The sequence below is a fragment of the Heterostelium album genome (genome assembly GCF_000004825.1).
Source record: "Heterostelium album PN500 unplaced genomic scaffold PPL_scaffold9, whole genome shotgun sequence".
Lineage (NCBI taxonomy): Eukaryota > Evosea > Eumycetozoa > Acytosteliales > Acytosteliaceae > Heterostelium > Heterostelium album.
Window position 1 is genome coordinate 302,732 of NW_008805071.1, and position 20,367 is coordinate 323,098.

Here is a 20,367-nt window from a genome sequence, read left to right on the forward strand (position 1 = left end):
AAGAAGATTGAGAATGTCCAACATGATTCATTCATGTTTGCTGACTTGTCGGCGTTGGGTGCTTTCTTCATTCCAGAGTCGATTCACTTGGAGATGAGCTCATTGGTGGAGCTGACACTGGCACACAACAATCTATCGACCATTCCAAATCTATCGGGACTGTCGTCACTCGAGAAACTTGGACTTCAAGGAAACCGTCTAATGGCAATCTCACAGGAGGAGATCGTACTCAATCTACCGATATCATTGAAGGAGTTGAACTTGGCATCCAATCAACTGACCGATCTACCAACATCGATTGTTAAACTCTCAAATTTGAATACTCTCTGTATTTCCAATAACAATTTCAAGACACTGCCAAGTGTATTGTTGGATAGCAAATACGAATCGCTGACCTCTTTGAACATCTCTAGTTGTCGTTACCTGGAGGTATTCCATATACCAACTGCACTGGTTTCACTGACGACTTTTATTGCCACTGGATTGGAGCGTATTGCAGTGTTGCCCGAGGAAATTGGAAGATTGTCGACCCTGGAGTGTTTGGATCTTTCAGAGAATGACTTTACCACCGATGGTCGTTTGCCATGGTCTATCACTCAACTCGTAAATCTCAAGGAGCTATCACTCAATCATTCGAAACTGGCAAACTTCCCATTGCAAATATTAAATCTTGTCAATCTTAGAAAACTCTCACTCTCCAATAACCTATTCACGAAACTACCCAACGATATCTCACCACTCCACAATCTTGTAGAGTTGAATCTCTCGAACAACCGCTTGGAAAATGTTCCTTCATCGATTGGACAACTCGAGAAACTTCAGGTTCTCAGTATACAACATAATCAAATCAAAGAGTTGAAACCCTCGATGGGATTGTTGCCGTTGGAACACTTGGCAATCCAAGGTAATCCACTGAGAACACCTCCACCTGAAATCATAGCGAAAGGCACAGTTAGTATATTGAAATTCCTCAAGGATTTGACCAAGGGACAAGAGGAATGTTATCGTATGAAATTGATGGTTGTCGGTCAGGAGAATGTAGGAAAGACAACGTTGATCAAGGTGTTGAGAGACAAGAAGAAGATAAAGACGCTATTGGCACAACCAAATGTATCGACCGATGGTATTATCATTGATGATTGGGTGTTGTCTGGTGGTCAAGTGAAAACCAAGTCAAAGACCGTCGACAATATCACTCTGACGACAATGGATTTCGCAGGACAAGAAGTTTATTATACAACTCATCAGTTCTTCCTTTCGGAACGTTCCATCTATATTATCGTTTGGAATACACTGAAGGATGAGGAGCATTCACGTGTTGAATTCTGGTTGCAATCGATCACTACACGTGCACCAAATTCCGCAATCATCATTGTTGGCACTCATCTCGATGATCTACCTTCGCAAAGCTCAGCCAAGACCATCAAGAAGCAAATGGAGGAAAAATACTGCAAGCGATTCCCAAACATCAAGGAAATCAAGCTGGTTAGTTGCACCTCTGGAAAAGGATTGACAAGTCTGCGTGAAACCATCGAGCAAATTGCCAGTGCTCAGCCAAACATGGGTGAAATACTACCCAGTAGCTATCTACTGCTAGAGAATCTGGTCAAAGAGGAACGTCGAGTAAGAACCATCCCCACAATGTCGTGGGCTGAATTCGTTCAACTTGGTAAGCTCTGCACAATCAATGACGAAGATGAGTTGGTGCGTGCCACTATTTTCCTGAATCAAATTGGATCGCTCGTTTACTTCCCGAATGAAGAGGGTTTGAAAAAGATTGTTATTCTCGATCCCCAGTGGATCACTCTGATGCTGGCGTCTATCATCACAGTCAAGCATAACTATACCAACCAGGGAGTGATTCTCCATAGGGATTTGAAACATATTTGGAAGGCACCTTTCTATCCACAGGAATTGCATCCACATCTTCTGACACTTTTGGAAAAGTTTGAAATTTCCTTTAACTTCCAAGGAAAGACTAGTTCTGGACAGTTACAAGATGTAGTGCACGATGACAATGCTCGTTCTCTGATTCCCGCGCTACTTAGCAATGAATGTCCGTCGGAATTCGGTAAGCTATGGGGTTCCAATCGTGGTGGAGTTATGGCTGCCATTCAATATGGTCGTCAATATCAATTTGACTTTATCCCAACCGGGTTGTTCTCACGTTTGATGGTTAGAATCTTGAATTTCGCAAGTTCAGAAGCAATTTGCTATTGGCGTAATGGTATCATTCTGCAGCGTGAGGGTGAGCAAGTTCTTGTGGAACTCGCAGAGAATCTGAGAATCCTTCGATTCACAATTAGAGGTGCTGGAAAACAATCGGTTGCATTGTTGTCGCGTGATGTCATTGAAACGATTCAATCATTGCTACAAGACTCTTTCAAGTTGCAAGCAAAGGCAATCACCGTGCCTTGTGTACATTGTGTGGAGATGGGTAATGAAGAGGATCCATTCTTGTTTACTCTGCAACAATGTGAGAATGCAGTTCTCAACAACATTCCCTATTTGATGTGTAGAGATACTGTCAATGTTCGTACCGACAATCTCGTACCGGATTTGTCAATGGCAACATTCTCTGGAACCAGAATCACCAAGGAACAGCTACAATTCCAAAAGTTGATTGGAGAAGGTGGAAGCGCATTGGTTTACATGGGAATGTATAAAGGAAAGACGGTTGCAATCAAGAAACTAAAGGTTGGTGGAGCCAGTGAAGATGAGGACGCCGGTCAGGATTCAGAGTTTCTACTGTCGAAAGCATTCACAGAGTTTAGAAGAGAATGTTGGATACTCAGTGGATTGGATCACCATGAAAACATTGTTGGTTTGTTAGGACTATGTTTGAACCCGCTGGCCATCGTAACGGAATTCCTTCCGGACGGCAATCTCCACGGATATCTCAATAAGCAATCTGGTAAACGACTTCCCTGGAAACTTGCAATCGAACTATCACTCGACATTGCTCTGGGTATGGAGTATCTCCACAGTTCAAGCCCACCGATTTTGCATCGTGATTTGAAATCCCCAAACATCTTAATGACCACGGACAAAGAGAAAGGAAGAATCTTGGCAAAGGTTGCAGATTTCGGTTTGTCTGGACTGCAACACACTATCATCGAGCGATGTGTGGTCAATCCCGTTTGGCTGGCACCGGAAATCATGTCGGGTGGTGAAGCAACTACCAAGAGTGATATCTACTCGTTCGGTGTCATCCTCTGGGAGATCCTGACCTGTTCAGAGTTCTTTGGTGAAATTTCATTCATGAGCGTACTCGAGGATATGGTCATTGCAGGCAAACGACCTGCCATTCCGGATTGGTGTCACCCAACATTCACAAAACTCATTGAAGATTGCTGGAATAACGATCCAAAGAAACGACCACCATTCACTGCCATTGTATCTACATTAAAACAATTACAATCATCCGTAATTGATAAATAACAAACAATTAAAAACAAAATTAAAATAATAACAATAAAGACATATATAATATTTATTTCGAAAGACTTTTCATCTATCTTATTTGTAATTTTGAATAGGTTGCTCTGTATTTCCTTTATAATCATTTTCTTATTAAATAAAAAATTTTAATTAATAATCTATTAATTTATAGAAATAGGATGTACAAGAGACCATTTGAAACCAATGAATATTGAACATCTCTGTAATCATTTTTAATGTAATGTATATAAATGAGATACAACATTTGATACTCAAAACCAAAAGAGAAAGACCACTGTCTTTCAATTTCATTCATCAAAAGTGTAGCTATTCCTTTGTATCTGTGTGTTGATTTAACCATAACAATTCCACTTAAGCCCTATTCTTTTTCATACTAAGTGAAATTACTGTTATCTAGTCAATCTGTACTGTTGAAATCTATATTTTCTTTTATTTCAAGAATCTCGATCATACTCTGAATATATCACCAATACACTACGTTATTTATTTGCTTGCATAGTGTTATTTTATCATATAAACATTTAATTGTTTTAATAAACATTAATGAATAAAAATATTAAATATAAAATTAATGTTAAAAAAATTTAATTTAACAAATATTGAAGTTCAAATTCAACTAGAAATTGTGTGTTAGAATTTTACACTTCCAACATCCAATATTTTTTTCTTTAACTTAAAAAATCTGTACATACGTATTTATTTACTTTCTTGGGTTAGACGAAATATTGATTATTTTTTGCTTTATACTCTACAATTTTTTTATAATAATAATGTAATAGAAAATATCACCTTATATTTTGTTAGATGTATTAATATATTTTTTGGTAAATTGTTTTTAATTATTAAAAAAAAAATGAGAACTTATAAGAATCCAAAATAAACAGTTGTAATTTATAATATTTATTTTTTGAATTTAAATAATAATTAATAATGAAAACGAAAATATTAATTGTTACAATATTAATATTTTCATATTGTTATCTAGGTAGGGAAAATGACATTTTTGATGATGAATATGACTATATAGTAATTGGTGCTGGTACCGCTGGTAGTATTGTTGCCGGTAAATTATCAGATAATCCAAACAATAAGGTTTTATTAATAGAAGAAGGTAAATTTTTTTATATTAATATAATCAATAATATGGTTATTAATATTTTTAATATTTTAAATTTATAGGACCATGTAAGTTTTCATTTAAAAAAAAAAAAAAGTTGGACAGTATTTATAATTGACATATAAATTTTTATTTGTTTTTTTTATTTATTAAAGATGCTACCAATCCAAATATTTGGACAACAAAAGATTGGTATGATCATTTCTTAGGACATCCGGATCCAGATATATCAAGAGCATTCTATACACCTGCGGAACCAGGTTTGAACTATCGTACGGAAACTCTTATGAGAGCTGTAGTTACAGGTGGTTGTAACGCTCACAATGGTATGGTGGTGATTCCAGGCGATCGTCAACTCTATGATGGTATTGCCGATGCTACCGGTGAATCGCAATGGAGTTGGAATAATATGGCTAGCCATTTCTCAGAATTGAAATCGAAATTCTATTTGCGACATCTCGATGACAATAGAGTGTTCCTTTCAGAGTTGAAACAATCGATTCAATCGATTGGAATACCTTTGGTATCGGATAACTTTGGTGGTTCACTCCGTGGACTTACCAATATCATTGATCAATCTAAACCGGATCCACAGTTAGGACAAAGAAGAGAAACTACCTACAGTAACTATATCGATGCTGTTCTTGCATCGCGTAGTAATCTTCAGGTTCTCATTCGTAATCGTGCGGAAAAGATCATGTTTTGCGATAATAATAATAGCACCTCTAGTACTAGTGATCGTCGAGCTTGTTTCATTCGTTTACGTGATACCACTACCAATACCATTAGAACTATCAAGGTTGGAAAAGAATTGATTCTCAGCTTGGGTGCCTATGAATCACCGATGCTATTGCAAGCAAGTGGAGTTGGTGATCCTGCCAAACTCTCACAGGCAGGTATTACACCAATAATCAACTCACCCAATGTCGGTATGCGTTTGTTGGATCATATCTACATGAACTATGCAGGTAAGCCATTGCTTGGAAGTATTCAATCACCACCACAAAGCGATTGGGACAATAGAAATACAGTGGCCGATGGATTCTTTTTGTTTGGTGCCATCGATGCAAACAGTAGTACCAACGACTACACTTTGGCAACTGATATCCAGTATATGTGGGACGGTAAGATCTACTTTAACTGTGCAGTGGAAATGGTAAGTCCACAGAGTGAAGGTGAGGTACAGGTAAAGCAGGTCAATGGAAATGGTGCTGCCATACAACCATTGATCGAGCAAAACTATCTAAGCGCTCGTCACGATGTAGATGTATTGATAGCCGCCATTAAGGAGTGTCGTCGTATTCAATCGCGTTTGGTAGACAATGGTATTCTCGATGGTAGCAAACCAGAGTTTAGTTCGACGGCAGGTGACACTGATCAATCGCTTGAACAATACGTCAGAAACACTGGCAATGGTGACTATCATCCACATGCATCCATTCGTATGGGTAGAGCTGACGATGCATCTGCGCCACTCACACCTCGACTAAAAGTCCGTGGTACTAGCAATGTCCGTGTTATCGACGCATCGTCATTCCCCATACCCATTAGAAATAAAATTAACATACCAATTGCCATACTTGCAATGCAAGGTGCTGATTTTATCACCCAAGATAATAACTAAATATAAATAAACACCACACCACCATTTAAATTATCAAAATATACATATATGGTCAATGAAGACAGACAATCGACTTTTACAATTTTTTTAGTTTGATCTAAAAAAACATTTGATTTGTTGTTTATTTTTTTGAAATATATTAATAAATTAAAGATGAGACAATATGAAATAAATATATATAGTGATAGTAATATCAAAGATATTACAGTGTTTAAGTTTAATAATGTTACAAACACTCAAGAGATTATGGATATATTGTTAAAGGGAGAGTTGGAATGGTCCATTGTCAATGCACGTATAGTTTACGATGATCGTCACCTCTTGACTGCTGCAACTCAAGCAATTCATCAACTTTGCTCAAAAGGAAAGCTATCAACTAATAATATACACACTGAATTAATCTATAGAATGTCACCTACTACAAATGTATGTAATTAATCACAGTAAAGAGAAAAGATATTAGTTTATTAACAATAAGCTAATTAATTTAATGCTTTTTAGATAAGAGATTCAATAAAGACATTTGGATTAAATATAGAAGATAATGTTTTTTATATTGTTTTGTTTGGTGCAACCGAAGAAAGAATTGATAGAGTTAGAACATTGGTTAAAGGTGATGAATTGAAAGAAGAGGAATCAGACGAGGCTTTAAAGAAACAATACTATCCAAACAAATATTTCGATTCTCAAATAGCTAGAAAACTTTATAGACTACCAGCAGCAGCAGCAGCAGCAGTCACCAACAACACCTCAAATGACAACCTACAACTATTGTATAAAGATATTTTAAATTCAATGGCGATCAAAGGTCATTTATAAAAAAATATTTAAAAAGAAAAAGAAAACAAAACAAACAATTATGTTATAATAACAAATAGATAAAGAAAATATTGTAATTTTCTTTTTGCATTATATATTTATTATTTGAATTATTCAAAGATTATAAATATCTTGAATTGTATTTAAAGTTTCTTGAGTTATTTTAACTTTTTCTTCGATCTCTGACATCTTTACACGTTTTAAGTATCTCTTTGGGGTCTTTGTGAAATTCATGTCGTTTAATATCGACTGTATGAAATGCTTGGTGTATCTTGGTGGTAGATTTGCAAACTTCTTAAATGATTCGAGACGTTTGTGAGCCTCGGGATACGAGTATACAATCAACTCTACGACACGTGGTGTGTGGAACAACTTGTAGAAACTTCCATCCAACTCGATAATGTCATAGAGTTGCTTGGTGTTGAATCCCGGAAGCACTGTTAACTCTGGTAGTAGTACATCGTAGAACTCGTTGGTCCTTGTCACACCGATGTACTCGAGAAGGTCGAAAACATCGATTTGTTGTTGTTGTTGTTGGCGAGTCAAACAATAGAGTTTGAATCCTAGTTTCGTAATGACTGCACGCTTCTTTGCTTGTGTGGTTTTCAATGTCTGATACAATTGCTCTGCCTTTGCAATATCACCACGCTTGATCGCATACCAACAGTCGAGCAGCTCACAGATATTGTTGTTTGCATTGGCTTGTAGTTTGAATCGTTCGTAGTCATCGGGATCCATTTGAAACTTCTCGTCGATAATCTGACTGGCGAGTGCACGGTAGCAACGCTCCGACGACATACCGTAGCCAATCGAACTGAATAGCTTCATGGACATTGAGAACTCACCTGCCCACAACAATTGCTCGAGAATTGCATTCTTGATATAGGAATAGCGGTTGATCATCTCGTGTGGAAGATTGTCAAGGAGCAGAGCAACACCGTCATTACAATTGCTATCGATTGCCAATACATAGTAGTTGGGATTGTTGAGCCAATATCTTGTCTTTTTGGTGAACGACGACCACAAACTTTTGAAATCGTCCTTTGTCAATCCGTAATACAAAAGCTCGACACATTGCAACAGGATACCGAAATTCAATTGTACAAACTCTTGGCTGCACACCTGATCCAGTGTCTTTGCCATTCGATGCAGACCGTCCGACTGTTTCGATAGTTCCATTCGCGGGAGGAATGCCAACTCTGAGAGTTGTGCCATTAAACTTTCTTCGGCATCGCTGTTGGAACGCTTGTAAATTGTATTGTTGTACTTGAAGAGATCTTCGAATGGCGTAGCGTATTGGCCACGCTCTTTAACATACTTTCGATAGATACTGTTGTCGTTTAGCTGCTGCTGTTTGGCGGAGGATTCCATTGAGATACCCCAACTCTCACGCAGTAGCTCTCTCCAGTAGTTTTCCAGCTGTCGACTGGAGTTGGCGATGGGATCACAAAAGTGTCTGGCTATCAAGTAGTCGATCTCCTGTGATGGCGTTTCCAACAGTTGTCGCCAATGTAGTACACGGTTGATTCTACCGATATGCAAGTTGATATAGATGACACGCTCAACGATCTTTTGCTGTGTTTCCCTACTGGATTGGCCGAACATCTCCATCATTCGCTTGACAGCCAAGCCATTATTGGCCAACGACTCGCCATACGCAATGATAATCGATACCTGCTCGAGATTGTCACGAAGCAACGAGAGGATCTGATAGGAAGGTGAGTCGTAGCTCTTGATTCCAAAGAGATAGATCAACGGTGCACTGTAGATTCTGCCCTGTCTGAGCAACCACTGTTCAACGACATCGATATAGCTCGCAGTAAAGTCAAAGTGTTGCGCTTTGAAGAACTCGTGATGATACTGGTCGAGATTTGCCTTGTTGACAAGCAGCTTACTGTAGAAATCCAACGATTTCTCCACGGAACTTACTGTATCCAGCAGTGAAACACCGATCTTTTGAAGTTGTTCCGCCGGGATACTGTGAATGTGTTTCTCTATCAACTCGATGATACGACCGTCCATCGAAGGTATCTTCCTACAGACCTTGAAGAATGAGATGAATGCCGGCGACGACAAGTACTCTGGACAGTAGCTGAGTTGGTCGGTCAGGAACTGATAGGCACCTTCGTACTGCTCGTTGTCCATCTGATACTTTAGCAGAGTGTTGAGCGATTGGATCTGAGTGGTGTTGTCGGCATTGGGCAACACCACTTCGGTGTAGAGTGACAGTGCACTCTCAGAGTCGCCGACCATCAGCATTGCCTCCATGATAGTTTGCAGCAGTATGGGATCACTTGTATAGTCGAGCTGAGACTCTGCCAGTTCCTCCATACGCTGTTTCACCTGCGAGTGTTCCGCACGGCAATTGATGTGAAATCTCAGCACCATATTGAATGTCTTCAAGTCATACTTGATGCGATGCTCCTGAAAGCTATTGAGAACTTTCTCCACTCTTTTCTCTTCGCTCACCGATATATAAAAGTTTAAAAAGTAATTCAATGTCTTTGTCTCCAAATAGGGTGTATTTACTATCCAATCGAAAATATGATCTATATTATGAATAGATTTACTCTTATATACTTCAGATATAATAAAACTTCTTAATCTAAAAAAGTACTACTATTAATATGAATTCAACCAACAACACAAGATCATTATAAATCTAAATAGCTAACCGATATACATACAATCTTCTTGCTTCAGCTGGTTTATTATTTGAATAGTTTAAAATGATTGTATTTAATATCAATGAATCATCGTCACCAGAGATAGGTTTAGCCTTTTTCTTTGATGTATGATGTTTGAATATAGTTGCTCTTGATGTATCAAAGTATTGTAAATTATTATTATTTTCATTTTTATGATTATTATTACTACTATTACTATTATTATTATCTAAAGTTATATTATTATTTTTATTATTATTATTATTATTATCTAATTCATTAGATGTATCAATATTATCTGATACTAAACTGGTTGTTGAAGAAGTTGATGTTGAAAATGACATCAAAAGATCATTGCAATAGCCTCTAAATGATTTATGTAAATAACTATTTCCATTCTTTATATTACTACTACAACTATTAACTATACATCTTGATATTCTATTTGTTAACATTTTATAAAGCTTAAAAGAGTCAGTCTGACAAAGAATAACCCCAGTAATATAATATAACAAATGTTTATAAAAAAAAAAAAAAAAAGTTTAATAAAAAGAAAAACGAACGAAAACTTGCTAATTGTGTCATTACCATCAATCAAGATTACTCATTACTTGGTAAAAAATATATGATATGATATGAAATGAATGTACAATTATATTTTATTTGATTATTTTACTTATATATTACTTTACATATTTAATAAATAGTCTGCTATTTTTTGATATCCAAACGCTTGAGCTTGAGAGATAATATGTTGACCTGAAAATCCTTCAGTTCTATTCTCGTTTAGCCATTTGACGCAATTGAAGTGTCCATGAACTGCTGCTTTGTCCATAGCCAAGGTAGACGCACCTTCAGTACGATTGTTATGGAGCCATTCGACGATGTCTAGTCGGCCAAAACCTGCTGCATCGTCAATAGCTTTTGTTGTCGCGCCTTCAGTTCGATTGTTGTGGAGCCATTGCACGATCTCGAAGTGGCCTGACGATGCTGCATTGTCCATGCAAAGCGTTGTACAACCTTCACTACGATTCTCATGGAGAAACTGCACCAGCTCCAAACTACCTTGATTGGCAGCTTCGTCCATCGCGTCGGTCGAACAACCTTCACTACGATTGGCATGCAACCATTTAACTATATTTATTCTTTTGTTGTAACAAGCACGATCCATAGCATCGGTAGAACATCCTTCGGTACGATGCTGATGTAGATATATTAGAACATCGAGGTGACCATTACTAGCGGCATAGGACATCGCTTGTTGTGTACATCCTTCACTGCGATTCTCAGTTAGGAATCGAACGATCTCCAAACTACCGAATCGTGAAGCACCATCAATTGCCAATGTAGTGCATCCCTCGCTTCTATTCTCATGAAGGAATCGTACTACAGGGAGAAATCCATTGGATGCAGCATAGTTCATTGCTTTCACAGTGCATCCCTCTGTTCGCACCTGGTGTAGGTACTCAACGACATCGAGCAGCCCATTGCTCGCAGCAAGATCCATTGCATTTACTGTGCAAGCAGGTGTTGTATTCTCATTCAGCCACTTGACAATCGAGAGAGAATGCTTGGCGGCACTGTCCAACTTTATAGTGAATGTATCTTGTTGTTGTTGTTGGTGCAGATTGTTACAAAACCATTTTACCATCTCTAGATTCTTTGACGCCAGTTCAAATAGATTGGTATTCAACTTTAACTTTTCTAGGCTCTCTCTCTGTAAGAACTCTAGAACATGTAACTTATTTCCAGAGACAGCATGTATATACATGTTACTTCCTTTTCGCCATTCCGATCGGTTAGCAATTAGCCATTCAATGATCTCCATGATACCAATGGATGCAGCAATTTCGAACACCACTTTCATACGAGAAGGTACTACTACAGTTGTTCTACCACCACCGAAAACAGTGTCAAGTCGGTCGCTGAAATGTTTGACAATCCCCAGGCTACGAGAGATCGGCGACATAATGAATACCTCTGGATAGTCCCAGTGGGCGATGTCGTTCATCGATTCCAGGTATTCAATGATTGCGAAATCAGCTACCTCCACTGCAACACCCAATAGTTTACAATCATACATTTGATTACCGATGAACGGTCTACTGAACATATTGAGTTCATCCACTAGATACTTTAGAACTGGTAGATGTCTTTTAGCAACTGCCTTTGTCAACAATCGCTTGAACAAGAAACTATCATATTTTAAAGTAGGGTTTCTCTTTTGGTATAACTTTAACAAATCTAAATAACCATAAGATACCAAAGTAATAGGTGACTCGTTCAAATCATTCCATCTCTTTGATTCATTACCATCGATAATTCTATTTATTAAATATACATAATTAAATATTTTTTGATTCAATATCTTATTATTAAATATATATATAAATAAATCTTTATTCATTTTTGTAAATATATAAAATTTGAACAACTAACTTTCTAAATTAAGATATTTCTAAAAAAGGGTTTGGTCCAAAACCCTCGCCTCCAAAAAAGCCAAAAAAAAAAAAAAAAAAATATACTAAGTTTTTTTTTTCAAAGTTAATTTATAAATTATACATATATTATTATAATAATATATGTATATGTGATAATTGTTATAATACAAGTTTATAACTATGTGTATTTTATTAAGATAATATTTTTTGGATTTAATTTATGAATAATGATTGATTATTATTATTTATTTTTGGTGTGTTTGTCAGAAATGAGCTGATGAGCTGGAGCTTATTGTTGTTTTGATTTGTATTGAGCAATACGGAATTGAGATAGAAGATTTCTAGCGGCGTTGGAATGACCGTAGACATCACCCTTGAACATCTTGGTAGCATCCTTGCCAAGACCCATCTTGATGTACATTAATCCACCTGGATGTTCATCGACGAACGACTCGACGTCGTGTACGATGTCATCGATGATGATAAGCTTACGTCCTTGGTTGTGGAACTGTTCAAACTCTTCGTGAGTCATGATCGGGAGTTGATCGACAGCAACACCCCAGTGAATGCTCTCGGTCATCTTGTTGGCCTCCTTCAACTGCATCTGTACCATACCCTTTTGGATCTCGTTCTGATCGAAAGTCTTTAGGCTGTGGGCTAGTCCGAGAATTTCGCATATCTTGATCATCCACTTGGTTGGATCGTATCCAAAGGTGGTGAAGGCGTTACGGTAGTCCGAGGGGAACTCGTGGTGGAAGTTGTGATAACCCTCACCGAATGTGAGAACGGCAGTGATGATACTGTCTCTTGGTGTGTGATTGTCGTCGTATGGCGATGTTCCGACAAAGTGAGCGAGTGAATTCACCATGAATGTAGAGTGGTGAACAAAGACGAGACGTGCGATGGCAGCGTAGAAGTAACCACCCATCCAATCACCCCAACCCAATCCAGCGACCAAAGTTGGCAAGAGGATACCCATGAAGAAAGCGACCTTGACGTAGTTCTTGTGTTGCCACATGACCCAAGCATCTTCGTTCAAATCTTCGATGTGAGACTTACCGATCTTCTTTGGATCCTGCTTGATGAACAACCAACCGAGATGTGACCACCAGAATCCGTGGTGTGCTGAATATGGATCCTTGTCGGTGTCGGTGTAACGGTGGTGAGCACGATGGTCACGTGACCACCAACGGCATGAACCTTCGATAGCACCGGCTCCAGCAAACAACAAGTAAACCTTGAGTGGCAACGAAGCAGAGTATGCACGATGAGCAAAGAGACGATGGTAACCAGCGGTAATACCCATACCGGTGATGTGGTAGTAGATCACTGACCATATGAATGTTGCTCTGCTGAGTGGCACTGTGAAGAAACCGATCAGAGCGATGATGGGGGTCGATGTTAGGAGGATGAAATGAATCCAGTTGATGTTGGCGAGGAACTCAGAGACGGAACGCGATGGACGGTCAGCTGGAAGTTCTTGCTTTGGTTGCTTTGGCTTGGCGAGTGGGGTGTTGTCGAATGGCGAGAAGATTTCTTCAGAGAAAGTTTGGCTCTTGGAAATCAACTCACGGAAAAGATCCAACTCGAAAGTGCACTCGTAGATGTACTCACTCCATTGCTTCTGGAAGGAGTCGTATGCCTTACGCAAGTTGTAATGTGGGATGGAAACGGCGATGTGACGTGGCAAAGCAAAGTTGATGTCCTTGACGACAAACTCGAACCACTTTGGATAGGTGATGTGCACGTGGTAACGCTTGTCCTTCTCCTCCTCAAAGAATGGAATCGCTGGGAGGAAAGTAAAGGTGGAAACCAAGAAGTGGTAGATCAACCATGGAGCCAACCAGTAGTTGAGGAATCCGCTGACACCAAAGAACTTGAATACCAATGGGAAGAAAATACCGGCAAACACGTAGACCAAGACGATTGAAGTGAGTGCCTTCTTCTTGTCGTTCTTGTCTTCGACCTTCTTCAAATTGAAATAGTTCTCAGCCCAGTTGGAGATGGACAACAACCAGAAGAGCTTACCAGTGGCCCATGATCTGATCAACGATGACTTGGACTTTGAGAGATTCATTCTTTCAGTGATCTTCCATGATTGGAATGGATAAAGCAATGGAAGCATAACAATTGTACCAACAATTGAATTTACAAGTGGTGATTTCGAGAATGATTTATGATTACAATCATTTCCAATTACAAATAACTAAATGAAAATAATAAGGAAAAATTAATATTATTTTGGAAAGTTTAAATTGTTTTTTGCTTTTTAGATTTACTTACACCGGTGATGGAAGCACCTCCGAGGAACCAACCAACTGGATAGAGATAGGATGGTACTTTATTGATAAAGATGATGGAACATGCGATAAAGAAAATGGTGAGCAAGAGTGATGATGCTGATTTCAATCCACTCTTTTCGAAAACTTCCTTTGGTAATGAAGCTACAATCTGTTCCAATGTAATAGTGTCTGGAATAGTTTTTGGTGATTTTCTGATAGTCTTGATGTTCTTGTATAAGACTGGTGGGTAGTTTTTAGTGACTGTGCCACTTCCTCTTCCCATTTTTTATTTTCTATTTTTTAAAAAAAAATAAATAATTAAATAATTAATATAAGTAATTGATTTTTCTATTACAACAAAAAAGTTTTAAAAAATAAAAAAAGGTATTGATTTTTATTTGAAACAAAAACAATAGTAAAAAAAAGAAATCAAAAATAAAAAGTAGAGTAGGTGTGATCTCGTTTATTCAATATTGAATCATCATTCATTACATTACACTACTTTACAGTAATTTATTTATATTATTGGTATTTTAGAGTTCATCATTAATTTATAAATCCCAATATAAATCTGAAATAAATTTATAATGAGCACATGTTTTTAGATAAAAAGCTATGGGTTGATGGGATATCCCTAAATTTAGGTAACAAATAGGGGAGTGTGTTTTTTTTTTTTTTTTTTTTTGCTTTTTGAAAAGGATTTTGCTTTTTTTTTTCTATTTTGAACTAACTTCCATTTATCGACAAAATTGAATCCGAATATAAATTGATAGACTTTTGAATAAATAGTTTGAGGTGTGGGTGATTATTACTGATTCTTATCTATCTAAAAAAGACAAATCAATAAACCTGTGTGCTTAATAATAAACTGCTGAAATCTATAAAACAAACAATATCACAAAGATGAAGATGTATATAGGGATCTAATGAAGAAGAAAGGAAATCAACACAAAAAACAAACAAACAAAGAAATTGAATTGAATTGAATTGATTGTTGCCAATAAATAATTAATTTGTGATTTAATGTTTAAAAATCTGACACTGTCTCTCTGTTTCCGTCTCTGTTTTGTTTTTTTTATTTTGTTTTATTACATTAATATATTATATTATATTACTTACTTTTTGGTCTGGTTTATGATAATGATTTGTAAAATGAGAGTATCGCAGTATAAAGAACACTTTACTCGCAACTTCCTAGCTCTCTTCAGCAGCAATGCACCAAAAAAAAAAAAATTAAAATCAAAACAAAACAAAACAAACAAAATAACAATAATTAAAAAATCAAGGTCCTCACTTCACACACACAACAAATCACTCTCACACAACAAAAATACATTTTCTACTCGCAGTGACCTGACCCAATCATTCGGCACTTTCTTTCTCTTTTGGTCAAAATATTGATTACTTTTTTTTGCAACATTTAATCAGAGATATTTATTTTTAAACAATATTGCTGAAAATTTTTGTAATTCGAAAAAAAATGTAGAAAACAATGTGGTCCACAGTCATCAAAGGGTAGGTGTTTCCTATTAATTTCAATTTTTGAGCTGTAAAAATAAAGCTGGTTTTCAAGACGTACTGATGATCATTGATTGCCGACCTTTGAATTTTCTATTTACTATTTTTTGATTTTTATTTTTTGATTTTATAATTTTATGTTTTTAATGATTCATGACGAATAGAATAAAATACATGGTTTTTTTTTTTTTTGCTTTTAATGAAACTTTTGATTAAACAGTTTTATTGCACACTTCCACACTCTAATTTATTTTTATATTGGTTGCGATTTCTTTTTTGTTTTGATTTGTTTTGATGCCAAACAACGACACATTGGTATTTGAATTCTCAAAAATCCTACAATTTCCTTACATGCAAATACCTACCCAGAGATTCTTTTAGCGGAGATTATAACCCATGAGTAACGATAATTTCGAAATTATCATTGTTATCTATAATTGTATTACAGAAAAGGTAATCAATGACATTATAATATTAAATTTTCTTTCATCTTATTCTTCTCTTCAATTGGTAATTGATCAAGTAATTAAATCTTGATTATTTAAAAATAATGATTTAATATATTTGTATTATTAGAAAACTCATAGACAAATTAAAAAAGCATAAAAATACAAAATAATAATTATTAAATAATGTATATATTATAATAGGAGTATGAATTATCTTTTTTTTTATGTTATTTTAAATTGTTTATTTCTTTTTCGAAAGATTTTTAATAGTATTTGCCAGATTTTGGTCGGTTCTCTGTAAAAATGCTTGTTTCTCTAAATAACCGTTCTTTGCTTGTCTCTCCATATCGTTCTTCTCTAAAATATTGCTATCCTTATAGCTATCCCAATCGAGCTGTGATTTCTGAAGTGTTGTTAGTTTCTTTGGTTTACCACCCAAGTTTGATAGAACACTATCTAATCCAGGTTTTTTCTTTGCGATTCCAGCTGCTGGTTTTGGTACTACTACTTCACGTCTAAAGTTGTTATTGTTGAGTTGAGTTGTGTGTAAATAAAACTTAGTCAGTCAAGACCAATCAAATATATAAATATCTGAATTATAACATACTCTTTAACTACTTTTTGTCCAGCGAATTCGAATACCTCTACAGTCTTTTCTTTTACCAATTCCGTGGTTTCCGCTGACTTTGGAGTGGTATCTGGAATTTCATTCATCATCTCTTCGAGAGTTTTCTCTTTCTTCTCGCCATCTTTGCTATCTTTATCGTCAGTCTCTTTTTCACCATCTAAATCTACAACAACTTCTTCTTCTTCATCTACAGCTTCTGCTTCTTCATCCTCTTCCTCCTCTTCATCTTCATCTCCTTTTTTCTTCTTTCTATTAAGTAAGTTAAGATTTAGTTTTAATATTTATATAGACCGTTTTTACTTTTAAAACACTTTAATAGTTTGTTACTACTTACTGTTGTTTCTTTTTTGGTTGTTTTGCTTTTGTAGCTAGTTTTCTCTTTGACTTTTTTTCATCTTCTTTTGTATCGTTTTCAGCTAATTCTTGCTCACCTTCTGAAGGTTCATAGTCATCATCGTCCTCTTCGTCTTCAGAGTATGCATCCTCAGCTTGTAGCTTTGGGATTACAACATTTGCACGAGTTCTACTTCTAATAACACTATCACTCATTTTATAATATAATATAATATATTTGTATATTGTAACTATAATATAGTAGTTAAAATCAATCAATCAACTAAATTTTTAAATGAAAAAAAAAAAAAAAATATATCCGTTAAAATTTTCCAAAAAAAAAATAAAATAAAAAAATTAATTGTAAAAAAAGATATCTAACCTAGATATATTACTTTTTTATTTTGTTTGTTGTATTGAAAAATCAATAGAGTTTTCAATTGACTTATTATTTAATGAGAAAATCAAGAGAATGAGATTTATTTTTTTTATTTTTTTGGTAAAGAATTAAGATCATTGGGATTTGATCGATTTTTTTGTTCGCCCAAATACCATTCAAAAGGATATTCTGTATTTTTATAGATTTTTTTTAATTTTTCTAAATTCGATGGATTGAAAAAAAAATAAACAGGTTTTGTAAAGAAAGACCAGGCATTGGTGATTGTTACACCTGATGAAAAATTTAAACACACAGAATCAAGTAATTCACAAACATAACACTACACTTCAACTTTGATCATTGATCACACTCATAATACATAAACACACATACACATACACAAACAAAAGAGTTAGATCAAATTTAAAACATACACAAGATTTAAAAAAGTAATTTGACAATAATATAGATCAATAATCACATTATTATTTAAATTACAATAATCAATTTTAAAATATTCATAATATATAAGTTTACTCTACTTAGGAATAAATTTATAAATTTAAAAATAATAATAAATATAGATATAGAAAATAATAATAATAAAAAAATAAAAAATAGAATAAAATGGTTGAAAATATAAATAATAATAGTAAACCATGGTCAAGATCATATCTTACTCTTACAAGTTGGGATAAGATTGCACCGTTTGAGACAATCAATCCATATGATTTAGAAGCAGGTACCATTGTTCATAGGGAGCCGCTATTTCCCATTGACCATAATATCAACTCAAAGATGGTGTTTTGGATTGGTGAGGTGTGGCGTCTCGATGTCGGCTCCATCGTATACTCAAATAATACCACCGTAAAGAGTCAGAGTGATTACCAATCTGGATTGGCTCACCACATATTTCTGCACGGTGGTCGTGACATGGTGAATGAAGTGAAGCAAGCTGGCGAGTGCAGAATCGGTGAGGCAATCCAGACGACCGCTGGCCAACTGCCTTGCAACTATGTGATCCATACATTCGTTCCAACCTATAATCCACGATACTTGTCGGCCGCTGAGAACGCGCTGAACTCGTGCTATCGTTCTGCACTCGGACTGGCCAGCGAGTGCAACAGTCGAACGATTGCATTCTCGTGCTTGCACGCCAACAGCAAAAAATTCCCACCCGAACTCGGATGTCATGTGGCGCTGCGTACACTTCGTCGTCACCTGGAGAAGCACTCCAGTCAGTTGGCAACGGTTGTTCTGTGTCTGGAGAACGAGGCCGATATTGAGAATTACAAACGTTGGATGCCACTTTACTTCCCGCGTAACGAGAGTGAGCTGCAACTCGGACAGATTCACCTCCCAGAGGATTGCGGAAATATGTTTGGTGAGAAGGAGTCTGAGGAGCGAAAGATTAGAATCGACAGTTTAAATTCACAGATTTTCAGAAACTTTGACGATGACTACGTGGAGACTGAGGAGGATGACCGACTTTCATTCACCACCAACGCCGTCCAAGCAAAGACATTGGTTTACAAAAAGGAAGATCCAGATATTGTAAAGATTAAAAGTGTTGAAAAGAAAACAAGTAAGTTTGACAAACTGATCACAGTGATAAATAGATGATGAAAATATTCTCAGATATTAACATAAGTTGATAATTATCAGGTGAACAAATTCAACAGGAAAAGATTGAAGCAATGTATTTAGGTTATTTGGAAAAGTTGAAAACAGTCGATCTAGCAAGAATTGCACAATTGAATTTCGTATATCAATCGACATCACCCGATAACAAACCGATCGTAGTTGTTATTGGATCGCATTTGGATCCAAAGAAAGAAGATATGGAGAGTGTTTTGCTCTACTTTATAAGAATTTTCGAAGCTATTGGACCACGTGAGTTCTCTATCATGTATTTCCACTCGAACATGTCATCGGTACCATTACCGGATATCTCATGGTTCAAAAAGTTATTACAAATTTCCGTTTTCAAGTATGAAATAATAGTTTGTTATTTAGATTGTTTTCATTTTTTTGTATTAACTAATTAATGATTATTATATTTATAATAGATATTCAAAGTATGTGTCAAATCTACATGTAATTCATCCAACATTCTTTTTAAAGGCAACATTCAAAGTATTGAAACCTATCTACGATATCGTAAATACAAAGATCACCTATCATGACAATTTGAACCAATTGAAACCAGTTATCGGTAGAATCAATCTTCCAAAATCAGTATTCTCCTATGAAATCAAAATTAACAACATCGATAACTTTTCATTTGAATCTATTGATGCTGCTTAAACATTGATTGGTGAGTAGTTGTATCAAACCAACCAACCAACCAACCAACCAACCAACCAACCAACCAACCAACCAACCAACCAACCAACCAACCAACCAACCATATTTATTCAATTCTCAACAATTAACAATCAAAAAAGCAAAAAAAAAAACTAGCTAAACAAACAAATAATTATAATATTAAAGTTTAACTCTAAAGTATAGTGTTTACATTAATATTATAGATATTAAAATCAATCAAAACAACTCCACTCCCTTCCCAAAATTCCCCAAGTTTGGATTAATCAAAACATCCGATAATAAAATAACAAAATACTTATCATCTAAATAATAAAATGTTAT

General features: G+C 35.9%; 9 protein-coding genes across 9 annotated transcripts; 4 read left to right on the forward strand and 5 right to left on the reverse strand.

The window, feature by feature from the left end:
- Positions 1–33: 33 nt before the first annotated feature.
- PPL_08658 (leucine-rich repeat-containing protein) lies at positions 34–3,441 on the forward strand (the record flags this gene model as incomplete). The annotated part of the gene is made up of 1 exon (XM_020579466.1): positions 34–3,441. The coding sequence occupies one exon, from the start codon at positions 34–36 to the stop codon at positions 3,439–3,441; it is 3,408 nt and encodes a 1,135-aa protein (XP_020430141.1).
- A 951-nt stretch (positions 3,442–4,392) lies between these two features.
- PPL_08659 (GMC family oxidoreductase) lies at positions 4,393–6,203 on the forward strand (the record flags this gene model as incomplete). The annotated part of the gene is made up of 2 exons (XM_020579467.1): positions 4,393–4,573; positions 4,735–6,203. The coding sequence occupies 2 exons, from the start codon at positions 4,393–4,395 to the stop codon at positions 6,201–6,203; spliced, it is 1,650 nt and encodes a 549-aa protein (XP_020430142.1).
- Positions 6,204–6,356: 153 nt separating this feature from the next.
- Positions 6,357–7,022, forward strand: PPL_08660 (EKC/KEOPS complex subunit CGI121/TPRKB; the record flags this gene model as incomplete). The annotated part of the gene is made up of 2 exons (XM_020579468.1): positions 6,357–6,629; positions 6,705–7,022. 2 exons carry the CDS (start codon positions 6,357–6,359, stop codon positions 7,020–7,022), a joined length of 591 nt encoding a protein of 196 aa, XP_020430143.1.
- Positions 7,023–7,136: 114 nt separating this feature from the next.
- On the reverse strand, positions 7,137–9,167 carry PPL_08661 (uncharacterized protein; the record flags this gene model as incomplete). Its single annotated transcript, XM_020579469.1, has 1 exon — positions 7,137–9,167. One exon carries the CDS (start codon positions 9,165–9,167, stop codon positions 7,137–7,139), a length of 2,031 nt encoding a protein of 676 aa, XP_020430144.1.
- Positions 9,168–9,453: 286 nt separating this feature from the next.
- On the reverse strand, positions 9,454–10,143 carry PPL_08662 (uncharacterized protein; the record flags this gene model as incomplete). The annotated part of the gene is made up of 2 exons (XM_020579470.1): positions 9,454–9,571; positions 9,710–10,143. The coding sequence occupies 2 exons, from the start codon at positions 10,141–10,143 to the stop codon at positions 9,454–9,456; spliced, it is 552 nt and encodes a 183-aa protein (XP_020430145.1).
- A 233-nt stretch (positions 10,144–10,376) lies between these two features.
- Positions 10,377–12,095, reverse strand: PPL_08663 (uncharacterized protein; the record flags this gene model as incomplete). Its single annotated transcript, XM_020579471.1, has 1 exon — positions 10,377–12,095. The coding sequence occupies one exon, from the start codon at positions 12,093–12,095 to the stop codon at positions 10,377–10,379; it is 1,719 nt and encodes a 572-aa protein (XP_020430146.1).
- A 323-nt stretch (positions 12,096–12,418) lies between these two features.
- Positions 12,419–14,694, reverse strand: PPL_08664 (delta 9 fatty acid desaturase; the record flags this gene model as incomplete). Its single annotated transcript, XM_020579472.1, has 2 exons — positions 12,419–14,335; positions 14,413–14,694. The coding sequence occupies 2 exons, from the start codon at positions 14,692–14,694 to the stop codon at positions 12,419–12,421; spliced, it is 2,199 nt and encodes a 732-aa protein (XP_020430147.1).
- Positions 14,695–16,619: 1,925 nt separating this feature from the next.
- On the reverse strand, positions 16,620–17,555 carry PPL_08665 (uncharacterized protein; the record flags this gene model as incomplete). The annotated part of the gene is made up of 3 exons (XM_020579473.1): positions 16,620–16,893; positions 16,986–17,255; positions 17,341–17,555. The coding sequence occupies 3 exons, from the start codon at positions 17,553–17,555 to the stop codon at positions 16,620–16,622; spliced, it is 759 nt and encodes a 252-aa protein (XP_020430148.1).
- A 790-nt stretch (positions 17,556–18,345) lies between these two features.
- On the forward strand, positions 18,346–20,025 carry gdap2 (ganglioside induced differentiation associated protein 2; the record flags this gene model as incomplete). The annotated part of the gene is made up of 3 exons (XM_020579474.1): positions 18,346–19,303; positions 19,384–19,708; positions 19,788–20,025. 3 exons carry the CDS (start codon positions 18,346–18,348, stop codon positions 20,023–20,025), a joined length of 1,521 nt encoding a protein of 506 aa, XP_020430149.1.
- Positions 20,026–20,367: the final 342 nt, after the last annotated feature.